The 12,137-nt window shown below is 37.9% G+C and overlaps 1 protein-coding gene and 1 long non-coding RNA gene across 9 annotated transcripts in view; one reads left to right on the forward strand and one right to left on the reverse strand.

Annotated features, from left to right (window-relative positions):
* Nucleotides 1–12,137, forward strand: part of kif26aa (kinesin family member 26Aa) — a 77,726-nt gene that overhangs the window by 21,203 nt on the left and 44,386 nt on the right. For 7 of the 8 annotated variants that reach the window (XM_042389643.1, XM_042389638.1, XM_042389641.1 and 4 more), the window contains one exon: nucleotides 8,501–8,625. In XM_042389643.1, coding sequence (XP_042245577.1) covers nucleotides 8,501–8,625 — 125 coding nt within the window. Of the gene's footprint in view, nucleotides 1–6,626; nucleotides 7,139–8,500; nucleotides 8,626–12,137 lie in introns of those variants that run through there. The other variant, XM_042389646.1, reaches the window with a different exon arrangement.
* LOC121881963 lies at nucleotides 1,780–6,402 on the reverse strand. The gene is made up of 3 exons (XR_006091968.1): nucleotides 5,989–6,402; nucleotides 4,861–5,063; nucleotides 1,780–3,230 (listed from the first exon to the last, which is right to left on the reverse strand). It is a non-coding gene; the product is annotated as an uncharacterized LOC121881963 (long non-coding RNA).

Consider the following 12,137-nt stretch of genomic DNA (forward strand, 5'->3'; position numbering starts at 1 on the left):
CACAATGGGCTCAAATCCAACATCGCTGCTCGTTTGCCGCCAGGAAACGACTCGCAGGAGAAGAAGAAGAAGAAGAAGAAGAATCAGAGAAATTATTTACAGACATAAACTGTGTTTTAGAGTTTTCAGGTTGTTTTGTAAGTTATAATTAAATATTTGACTGACTGATTTTCTACCTTCAGCTGAGAGGAGATCCAGCGAGGGCGGAGCTTCAGTAAAATGCTTTAGAGTTAAAATAATTAGTTGATTAACATTAATAGTCCTTTATGATCTCCTGTGATGATTTCCAGTTAAAAACTCCTTATTGATCTTCTACTGGTCCTTTATGCAGCCCCTCAGTTCAGCCTCTGTCTCAAACAGGCCGTTTTAGCTCCTGTCTCTTTAAGGCCCGCCTCCTGATGAGCCCACTCTGTTCTGATTGGTCAGCTTTCAGGAAGCTTCCTCCGGCTCCGGAGGCTACGTAAACAAACTATAGTAGCAGGATTTCACTTCTTCTTCTCCTTCTTTACTCCAAATGTCAACTTCTCAAATCCATCCGTACATGTTGGAGCTGAACAACACATGGAAACACCTTAGCAACCACCTTAGCAACCACCTTAGCAACCAAGGCTACAGAATGGACAGCATGTGTTGGAAAGTTGTAATATTAAAAGAAAAAGTCAGGTGATAGTGGGTGATGGTCTACTGGGATTCATTATATTAACTGGTGTTCCCAGTATTCAGCCCTCCTGTATGTTAATGGGAGGGTTTGCAGAGGTGTTCCTAATAAAGTGCTCGGTGATTGTATGCAGTATATGTTCACAGGGGTCCAGGAACATTTTTCACTATTACCTGACATTCTTTAGACCAAACTACATTATGATATTAAACCCTTTGAACTAAAAGGTTTGTCCAGCAGTTGTGATGTTCAACAGACCAACAGACTAAACCATCTGTCAGTCTCACTTATAGAAATAAACCAGTCAGATAAACATCAGATGAACAGATATGATGACCGTTGGAAGACTGTGAGTTTATTCTTCGCTGTGCTGCAGATCCACAGACGATCCGATCGTTCATACAGCTCAGTGTGGATTCATCACCTGGGCCGCGCTGCTTACACCACCTGTCCTCACAACCCCGATCGCTGTGACATTATTAAAAATGGACTGTCGATCCGAAAACTCCCGCCGAGTGCTACCAGGCTGCTGTGAAGAACATGTGTTGGTGCTAATTAAAGAACATCATATGAGAGAATACATCCATAATGTATCTGCTGTCATTTTCTGTTCAGTGATTTTCATGAATTTAAATCTCGGTCACATTATTTCAAAAACAACCACAAACAACCGACTTTCAAACTTCTCGTCTTTATAACATCAGAGTTTATTAAGTGCAGATTTATTCATCACTAAATTACAAACTAGTGACTAAAGATTCACCGCTGCTAACTGCAGCTGGAACTGTTGCTAAGCTAGCTGAAGCTAACGTTAGCATGCTAATATCTGAGCCGTTTAGATTGAAGAGTGAAAGAGGTGACATTAAATATGGCCGACAGATCTGAGCTCACAGAAAAAACACAACAACTCAAATTACTAAACCAATAACATCAGGCTGAATGACCAAATAACATGTTAGCTTAGCATAATCTCACTGTAAACTACATGAATACTACTAACTCTAAAACACATATATGCACAGTATATATATATATATGTGTATATATATATATATACATATATATATATATATATACATATATATATATATATATGTATATATAATTTTATCTTTTGTCTCCTAAAACTGATATTTTTGGATGTTCTGTTACAGCTCGTCATGCCAAACTCACTTCCTGAGTTTATTTAAGTGGTAATTATACAAACTTATTTAGTAAATGTTAAAAGGACTTTACACTAAAACATAGTGATGGATTTATGTAACACAGTCAAGAAGCAGAAAATATTCAGCATTTACAAATATATACAATACGGTGAATTACAGTAATGTAGCATTTCAGCAATATGAAGCCAACATATACATCTGCACCCAGAATCCTTCAGGAATCCCCAAAGTGTTTTCTACTCACATCAGAAAAGAGAGAACGCAGATATCACACTCAGGAGAAGAAATGACAAATATAAAAGTGTTCCAGATTATGTGTCTTTCCTACTTTGGGACAGTTCACACTGAGAGAAACTCTAAATCACTTTAATACGTATAATAAAAACACTTAAGGCCAAAGTGCACACTGATGTTCGGACATTTCAGTAACTACATTGTTTTTGCTGTTATTGTAATGTATTATATCATGTATTAATATTAGTGATAATATAATTTGCAATCTGCTGACAAATAACAACAAATAAGCACTACAAGACTAAAACCCAGAATAACTGTTGATATTTCACATTTAATGTGCTGAAATGCATATTTCACCAATTTAAGAACATATATGACCCACATTTCAAACCACAATTTCCAAAATGGGACAATAAAACTGACTGAAATAAAAAATGTGAAACATGTTTTCTCCGTGTTATAGAATATTTTTATGCAGGAATTGATCATAAACACAATCTGACATCAATCAGCAACATCGCTTCATTTATGACAGATTTATATCCTTAACATTAAATCAGTCTAAATCCTTCATCACTGACCTTTGACCGGACTTCACAGACGTACTTCCTGTTGGAAGATTGCCCCGCCCCAATCTATGACATCACATGTGTGAAGTCATGTGATTTTAATGACATGATTTCCCGGGTTTAACCTGACAGCAGTCCTATTCGTGGACATTTGTTAGAAGAAGACTCACATTTCTGCAACTCAAGACAGAACCAGAACCGAGCAACATCTCAGACTCTGAAGGATTGTTGTGGCGCCTCCTTCAGTCCAGTTAACAAGCGACCAGGACTTCATCAAAGCTGACAGTTTGCATCCATTTCCAAGAATCCAGTAACTCCAGATGAACCCAGATTCTGAGGAAAATGAGATTATTTTTCTCTCCTTCCTGTAAATTGCAGCTCTGCAGACACATGGTTTTGGTGGAGCAGCTGTTAATGCGTGATGACGGCAGCGCCGGTAAACCCTCCAACCGCTGCAGGAACCCACGTCTTCATTATCCACCTCATTATTCCCCATCAGCACATGGAGAGAAACCACAACCACTTCCAGTCGCCTCTGATCTCCCAGAACGCTGCGACTCTGCTGACTCCAGCTGGAGTTTGGGCACCAAAATAGAAACCCTGCGTGTGAGCCGAGAAGGTTTCAGAGTTTCTGCTTTACAACAAACACATGACAAAGCTTGTTCTGATAAAAACCTTCAGTGAGGGCAGCGTTCAAACCAGCTCTCATGTCTCATTGTAACCATCGATCTCCATAAACAGAAATCAAATCTCAATGTCCACATGGATCCTAAACACTAAACACTCGCCAGGTTTAAGAGATTCATTTCTGTTTATTAAAAGCTCAAACAGACAAACCAACGTTTTATCCAGATTATCTGCAGAGCTTCATGTGGCTGGTCTGTGTTTATACATGCTGTATGTTTAGTTGTCGGTCTTATGTTTTCAGACAGTGAATATGTCAGTTTAGAGGCTGTTTGAGTCGTTGTGTGGCTGCACTGAGATGAACAGAAACAGGACCAGGTGGCACTAAGCTGATTATTCTGTCAGCAGCCAAGAGTCAGACGACATGACCGGACATTTGGCAAGAAGCTAATGAGCTGATTCACAACCAGACGAACCAACAGAACCAGCATGAACACAAAGCAAACCAGCTAAAACACAGATTAAAAGTAAACAGAACTAAATAAACTAAACCAGAACAAACCAGAACAATGAGTCTTTTCTAAACTAGACCAGACTAAACCAAACTAATCTAAACTAGACCAGACTAAACCAAACTAATCTAAACTAGACCAGACTAAACCAAACCAAACTAATCTAAACCAGACCAGACTAAACCAAACTAATCTAAACAGAAACCAACATTGTTAATCAAACTAAACTAAGCTAAACTAAACTAAACTAAACTAAACTAAGCTAAGCTAAGCTAAGCTAAGCTAAACTAAACTAAACTAAACTAAACTAAACTAAGCTAAGCTAAGCTAAGCTAAACTAAACTAAACTAAACTAAACTAAGCTAAACTAAACTAAACTAAACTAAACTAAACTAAACTAAACTAAGCTAAGCTACGCTTAGCTAAACTAAGCTAAACTAAACTAAACTAAACTAAATCAACCAATCAAATCAAATGAAAATAAGCAAATTAAACCAATCACACAAAACTACACGGAGCCAAAATAACTAAACTAACCGACTGAAACAAACTCTAATAGAAGTTAAACTAACTTCATTTCACCAAACTGAAATAAATGATCACAACTGAAGCAACTAAACTAAACTAAACCCAGAAACAACTGTAACTAAATGCAGCATCGTTAACCAAGTTAAACTAAAGTAACAAACCGAACAACTATAACAAACCAACACTTTAATTAACATCGTTAACCAAAACTAAATTAAATAGAAGCATTAAACTAAACTAAACTAACCCAAATACAACTATAACCAAATCAAGACAAATTATAACTAAACTACAACAAACCAAAACTAACATTATTAGCCAAACTAAATTAAACAGAAGCGTATTAAACTAAACCAACTAAACTAAATCCCAGAACCAGCCAATATGAACCAAACTGAACCAAATGAACCAGACAAACTCAACCAGACCACCCAAACTAATCTAACCAACCCAACTAACCCAAACCATCCTGTCAATCAAATCTAAACTAACCAAATACAACCATTTAAACCATTCTGATTAACATACATCTGTAATTCAGTAAAACTGGTCTGAACCAAACAAACCTGCAGTTTTCTGCCGTTAAAAACGTTTTTTCCGGCTCAGATCAGGTTTGTGTTTTTGTTGCTGGCGGTCTGCTCGTCCTGCTGGGAGCTCTCTGTGTAATCCTGTTATCTGGCGAGCGTGTCCCAGTCAAACAGCTGAATAATGGACTCCCCGTTTACCGCTCCCTGTTACCATGGTAATCCACCGTAACGAGGCCGGGGATCTCAGCCGGGGATGAATGGAGGAAAGAAAGAAACAGAAGAGAAGAAGAAAAAGAAGAAGAGGAAAGATTGTAAAGCGCTGTAGTCCTGACAGAACGAGGACAGACGCAGCAAAAACCTCCAAAACCCAAAAGAGTTAAAAAACATATTTGACTGGTGATAAATTAATAATCCTTCTTATGTTAATTTGAGGGGCAACTGGGTGAGAATTTTTCATTTTAATTGTATTTTAAAAATAAAATAAGTAGTAAATTTGGATTTAAATGTCTATCTGGAAATAAAAACCAGAGAACATCTAAAGGGAGCTAATTAAAATATGTTTTGTGAGAGGTGAAGCAGGACACTGACATCAGCAGTGTTTGGATTTAAATCCTACTGGAGTCTTTCAGGATGACAATTTACACTATGTGGCCAAAAGTATGTGGACGGCCATGGACATCTAACTGATGTTGTCGACATCCAATCTTCCAAAGAAACTCTTTTCCCAGTTTGCTACAGAAGAACTTGACCTTAAAGCTATAATATGTAACTGGTCCACATTAAAACAACTTGATCTATGTTATATATTTTGTTCAGTTGTGTACTAACAGTATCACAAATGTTTCCAACAATGTTCAAACGCAGAGAAATCCGTAATTTTAATCAAGATAACCGTCCGTTTCATTATACATGCACAAGATGATGCTGATCATGTGTCGGTGTTGTGGTTGTCCACCAGAAACTGTCATAAATTGACTTTTATTCGGTTTTAAGCCACATTTTTACAATAAACGTTTTAGATCTTGGTCGTTTTTAAGTATCTTTTAACCTGATGAAGGATTTTAGTCATCAGATGTCTGGATCTTTAAACGGACGTCCTGCGTCCACCGAACATCCTCAGAGAAACACTGATTTTTAACGTGAAACTGCTTTATTCAGTGTTTTTACCGGTTTTGATCACCTGGTCCATTTGTTCTGGAGAGGAGGATGAACACTGAAGGAATCTTAACCAGGAGAACCAGAACGAAGCTTCTACACCACGCCATCAAACTCCGTCTGTTGTTATTGCTTTGATTGAGACCTCTAGTGGAAGAACGTTATGTAATGTGCATTTAATCCAATCTAACACCTCTGTGATGAATTGGATCTTTTTTATCATTAATCTCATCAGAGCTGTGAACAATCTGTTCTGTACATGAAACTGAGTTATCAACCAGCTTCAAGAAAAATATATTTACATCTCAAAAATCTGAACTACATCTTTTATTTTAAGTAATTACTTTAAGATCCAAGTTTCAAAATACACCAAATCTGTGAGGCTGAATTATAGAATATTTACCTTTGACTGGATGTCGCTTCACATGTATAACACAACAACATGGTGCAGAGTATATATGTGATGCTTTATTTCGATTTTATTTTAATATGAAGACATTTAGAGTAAATTAGCCAATATTTTAAAATATGAAACTATCTACAGCCACTCTCATATCAACTGTTTTCTTTATTGAAACCAGAAGCAGATCATTTATTTAAAGACAAAATTATTCATTTTTCAAATACTGACGTTTTAATGGATGAAGGCTACATCCTACAGTGTTAGAATGAAACTCATCACTACGCATAATTGATTAAATATTACAGTATATTACTGTAGGGATACTGTACTTTAAATAATAAAGAAATCTCAGTAAGTCATTGCCAGTTAATTACATTTACGTCACCTCTGTGCTCTCTGGTCATTAGCGTTTCTCAGCAGTGGTTTGTTAGCTGTATTGTGATTGAGCAGAACGGGACGTTTGGATGCCAGCGATCAGGCTTAATGACCGGAGCTAAAGGCTTAATGACCTCCTCATCCAGAGCTACTTCCTCCAGGGCGGCTAATTCTGCACCAAGCTAACAAACCACCAGCAGCGGCCATGTTTTCCTCTGAGACCGACGGAGCTGCAGTTAATCTATAGCTAGTGATGAATAAACAGGCCTTCAGTCAACAGAAGAATCCTATTCAAGAGGACAATGATGTACATGTCTTCAGAAAAGAAAGATTGTGTTGTAGAGAAAAACAACCTGCAGCTCAAATCAGTTCACTCACGTTGAGGTTTGTTGTGGAAACTTTCTTGATAAAGAGGCACATGGAGACATAAAGAAAGCATTAAACATTGTAAACACTGTACAATCCATCACATCATCAGTAACAATTATACAAATGTCCAAACAAAGATACAATCATCTTGTATTTTTGGAGAGAAAGCTTGTTGTTCAGACGGTCCTTTCTCTAAAGATTGTGAACTCAAACTAGACAGCTTTATACGTCTCCAGAAGCAAAGCTACAAACAGTCTGGTCCCTAAACGGACACTTCCACAAACCGTTACACCTTCTTACAAACTAGTATGGTCTCTAAAACAGCAGGCTTAAGACAAAGATATCTCTAGTTAACCCCAGAGGTCAGCAAGCAACCCTCAGATAGAAACAGGTTCAAGAGTTCAACTAGACTAGGAGCAGGATTTCTTCACCAACATGTATCCCCAAAATGACAATGACATCACATTCAGATGACAACAAACATCGACTCTTTAGTTTGAAAACATTTGTAACATCTATACAAAAGATTTATAAAATGATAAACTACTATTCAATTTTCTTTCACAGGTAATAAACCAGATTTCTTCAAAACAAGTTGAAATGAACATAAGAATAAACGTCTACTGTACTCTGAAGCCAGAACAAGAATCTGACTTTTGGACAAATTAACTACAGAGACTGAAACTGTTTATCGTATCGTTGTTGCTGTAAACGTTTATTTCTGCTGTAAAGTCGGGGATTAGTTTTATATGACGAAGCTTCACACCTGAAAACAAGTTGAAATGATTCAACCTGATGGTCAGAAGATAAAAATAAACCTGTATGTTACCATATTACAAACCCAAAACACAGTCACTACATATTTGGTTTTGAATTTGACGTTTTGGCCTAAAAGTTTTATTCCATAGAAATGTGTAATTCAGCCAGAGGACAGTGACAACCTGCTCTTTCAGAACTGTTTCCTGTAGTTGAATAATTAATTTCGATGCTCCAACATCTTAATAACTGAGTCTGATTGTCCAAACAGTTTGATTTTAAACTGTTACACCTTCAAACTTCAAACACTGTCTCTAAACTTCCTCCTTTCTCTACATGTTCTTTGCTTTTCAAGGACTCTTCTATGTTTTAATGCACACTGGTATCCTGCTGATGTTTTGTGCATGTTAACAGTTTATCCCAGTTTCAAACCTGTTTTTGAGAAACCTGGATCTACTACCTGGAGCGCTCCGGTAGAAACCAGGATACTGTGACATGTCGACACCTCGTCCTGGACTCTGTTACGATCATACAGAGATATGAATATGATGTGTTTATGGACGGATCCCAGTAAAGTGTCGACAGTCAGATCTGAACTCTTGTGCCGGTCTCGTCCGTCAGGTTTTCCCTGCGGGTGGAGATTACGTGACCATGAAGACTTCGACTCAGGACGTCAAACCCGCAGCTCACAGCATCGCCACCCAAACCACTCAGACGCCGTCCGCCGCGGCCGCCTTCTTCATCAGGTCAGTGAACGCAACACGCTCCTCGTCCCCCCCAACAGTCTGTCATATATATTCATATCGTATAGTTCCCGTCAATCACACGAGTCCAAAACATCAAGTTCAGGAAACATTTCATCGTTTCAAGCTGAAGCTGAAGAATAAAGACAAAATTAAAGGATCTAAAATAATATTAAAAGCTCTTTAACATTAAAATTAACCAAATAACATGAAAACATTTATACCTTAATGTTTCAGTTAAGGTGAATATTCAGAGATATATTTATTATATACGATTATATATTTAAAATTATCATATACTTTAAATTAAAATTTAATTATGTTTAAAATTATATATATAAAATCCCTTCATTTATTCATTTATCCATTGATTCAGTCCAAATTTGGGGTGAATTTATAAAACCTTTTTTACATATTATATAATATTAATGAAGCATTTTTACACCTTCAGCTTTCAACCACATCTCATGAGCTTCCTTCAGGACATTTTCTTTATTTTTAGTTTCCAAACATCCGTCAGGCTGAATTTGAGGAAATGTTTCTAAAAACAATGAGACAATGAGCGTCGCATCACTTCCTGCTGCGATGCTTTCAGGGATTTTTAAGAAGAAAGTTTAAAGCTTTAGTCTCCTACAGAACATGTTTCTACTTTTGGTTCTCATGAAGAAGAGAATCTCATGAATTCCTCCTCAGGGATCAATAAATAAAAAAAGTTCCTTCCTGGTTGAGTCTCGGTGGTGAGAAAAGCCTTCGACAGTCAAACTCTCACTCGTCTCCCAGCAGGATCTAATTGGCAGATTTACTATTTTTATCCGGTTTGAATCTGTCAGACGAGCAGCGAGCGGCGGCGGCGGCTCCTCTTCGGGCTTCAGGAGGGTTGGAGTGTGACGAGGTCTGAAGACTGAACGGCGTTTCCTCGTCTGATAAACAAACGATCAACAACAGCTGCTGTTCAGATCTGAGTCTTACACAACAAACATGAACTATTTTATTTATAACAGCAGAGTTACAAAGTGCTTCAGGTAGAAATAGAAGAATGTGAATAGTACAACATATGAATACATATTAAAGACGAGTGCATTTAAAAAATAATAAAAACATCATTTGAACTGTTCGACAGCCTTTAGTTTAATGAACAGTGAGTTTGTTGGTCGTAGTTCTGTTTACAGTAAGTTATATATGAAACTATAAAGAACAGTATAAGAGTTTATAATGAGGCTTGATTTAGAAGATCTTTAACTTTATATAATATTGATATAATATGTAGCTTCCAGTATAATTTATAATCATTATCATCACATGAAGTTTCATTACAGACGCTCGTTAATCATTAATCATGAGTTTGCTTTGTGAGTTAGTTAAAGGTTATAAATGCAGTCGTCCTTCAACCGCTACATTTATAATGATACTTCCTGTTTATTCTAACCTGACATATTTCCCATGATGCCGCTGTGGTTCTATTATCTTTGCACTCACCACATATTCAAATATTTAGTTTTTATCAACCGTCCAAAATCCAAAGATGATCAGTTTATGATCATTTATGACACAGAAAAGCTTAAAATGCTTCCATCTGAGAAGCTGCAACTAGCAAATATTTGATATTTTTGGTTATAAATCAACTATAATTTATATTTCTTTATATTTATTTGAGTGATGTGTTATTGGTTCGTAGTGGTGAACATACAGAGACTCTGCAGCTCCTCTCGGCTTCACGGAGCTTTATAGTAAGTTTTAGCTCGTTGTTTATCTGTCCGGCTGCAACTTTACTGTTCTGCTTCACTCTCAGCGTCTCATAGCGTCGTTTTCAGAGTAAAAAGCTGCTGAACACTACCTGCTCAGTTAGCTGGAGACTAGCTGGTGAACATAGTGGAGCATTTAGCAGCTAAAGAGCCAGATATTTCCCTCAGGAGTTGGTGGAGACCAAAAACAGCTAAAAGAGAAACACGACTCCACATGAATGATAATGTTGCTCCGTAACTGCTGGATGTGGAAATGAACAACTGTTTGCTAACAAGTTTAAAATATCAACTTGAAAGCTGCTGATGTGTCAATAAAAGCAGCACAGTGTTCACAGTCTCAACAGGTGAATCAGTGGAACATGGAGGTGTGGGAGCTTTAATGTGTTGGGTTTCAGTGATTCTCTTGTTATCTGCCAGTCAGGTGTTTCTCAGACATCCTGAGCTCAGCTGAAACCCTTCAGACGGATCTCAGGGTCCATATTACCCACATACACTTCAAAGACTACCCAGCATGCATCTGTCAGAGGATGGTTGAGGGCTGAGAGGAGCGATTGAAGAGTCACTCTGCTTTTATCTGAGGATCTTTGAAGGCTTTGAACACACACACACACACACACACACACACACACAGAGTCAGCTGTCATCAGCTTGTCGATTGTCATATTTACTGATTATAAATCATAATTTTACTCATTTATAGGACTCATATTCTGCACATCTCCAGCTCTATATTTATATTCTGGGGCTCTACTGGAATAAAAACTCCTTATTGATCTTCTACTGGTCCTTTATGCAGCTCCTCAGTTCAACCTCTGTCTGAAACAGGCCGTTTTAGCTCCTGTCTCTTTAAGGCCCCGCCTCCTGATGAGCCCACTCTGTTCTGATTGGTCAGCTTTCAGGAAGTTTCCTCCGGCTCCGGAGGCTACGTAAACAAACTATAGTAGCAGGATTTCACTTCTTTTTCTCCTTCTTTACTCCAAATGTCAACTTCTCAAATCCATCCGTACATGTTGGAGCTGAACAACACATGGAAACACCTTAGCAACCACCTTAGCAACCCAGGCTACAGAACAGACAGCTGTTTACGAGCACGTGCGACAAGTTGATGTCATCTCGTCAGCAAGGTAGAAAAAAACATCAAAAACGAAGCATCAGAGCAGGTTGAAGCCCTGAGTTCTGACTTGCAGGCAGCGTTTCTACACACGTTCACCTCAAGTTTTGGAACTTTGATCATGTTTAACATCCGACATCAGAGCAGGATATAAATAACAGGAAACCACGAAAAGCTGAATATGTCTCCTTTAAGTTCTGATCTTGGAAAGCATGACATCATGAATCATGTGACTGAAGAGCTGAAAACATCAGATCTGTGTGGAGCGATGATGATGATGATGAGGAGACTGTAAGGTTTGTTTTCTCTTGATGATTTTCTGGATGTTCGTGTGCAGTTAATTTGGATGCTCGCCATGTTGGTATCCAGGGAAACACAAAGAGTACAGGGATCAATAATCATATCAACGTACATACTGAGACAGACCTGCACAGCCGTCTGTGTTCAGTCTGTCAGGATGTATAATTGCTGCTGAAACAGTCGACTGAGCAGCTGTAATTTCTCCGCTCATGTGGGTGAAGAGGTCAAATTAAAAATGTCGGATGTGGAGTCAAACTTCTGAGGAGGTTTTTAAACCCGACTCACTGATTCACTGGTGGTTTTTTAAAAAGTAGAAATCAGACGCTTCACTTCTCAGATGATGTTTTCAGCTGAAACCTTCA

Source organism: Thunnus maccoyii, chromosome 17 (genome assembly GCF_910596095.1).
Source record: "Thunnus maccoyii chromosome 17, fThuMac1.1, whole genome shotgun sequence".
NCBI lineage: Eukaryota > Metazoa > Chordata > Actinopteri > Scombriformes > Scombridae > Thunnus > Thunnus maccoyii.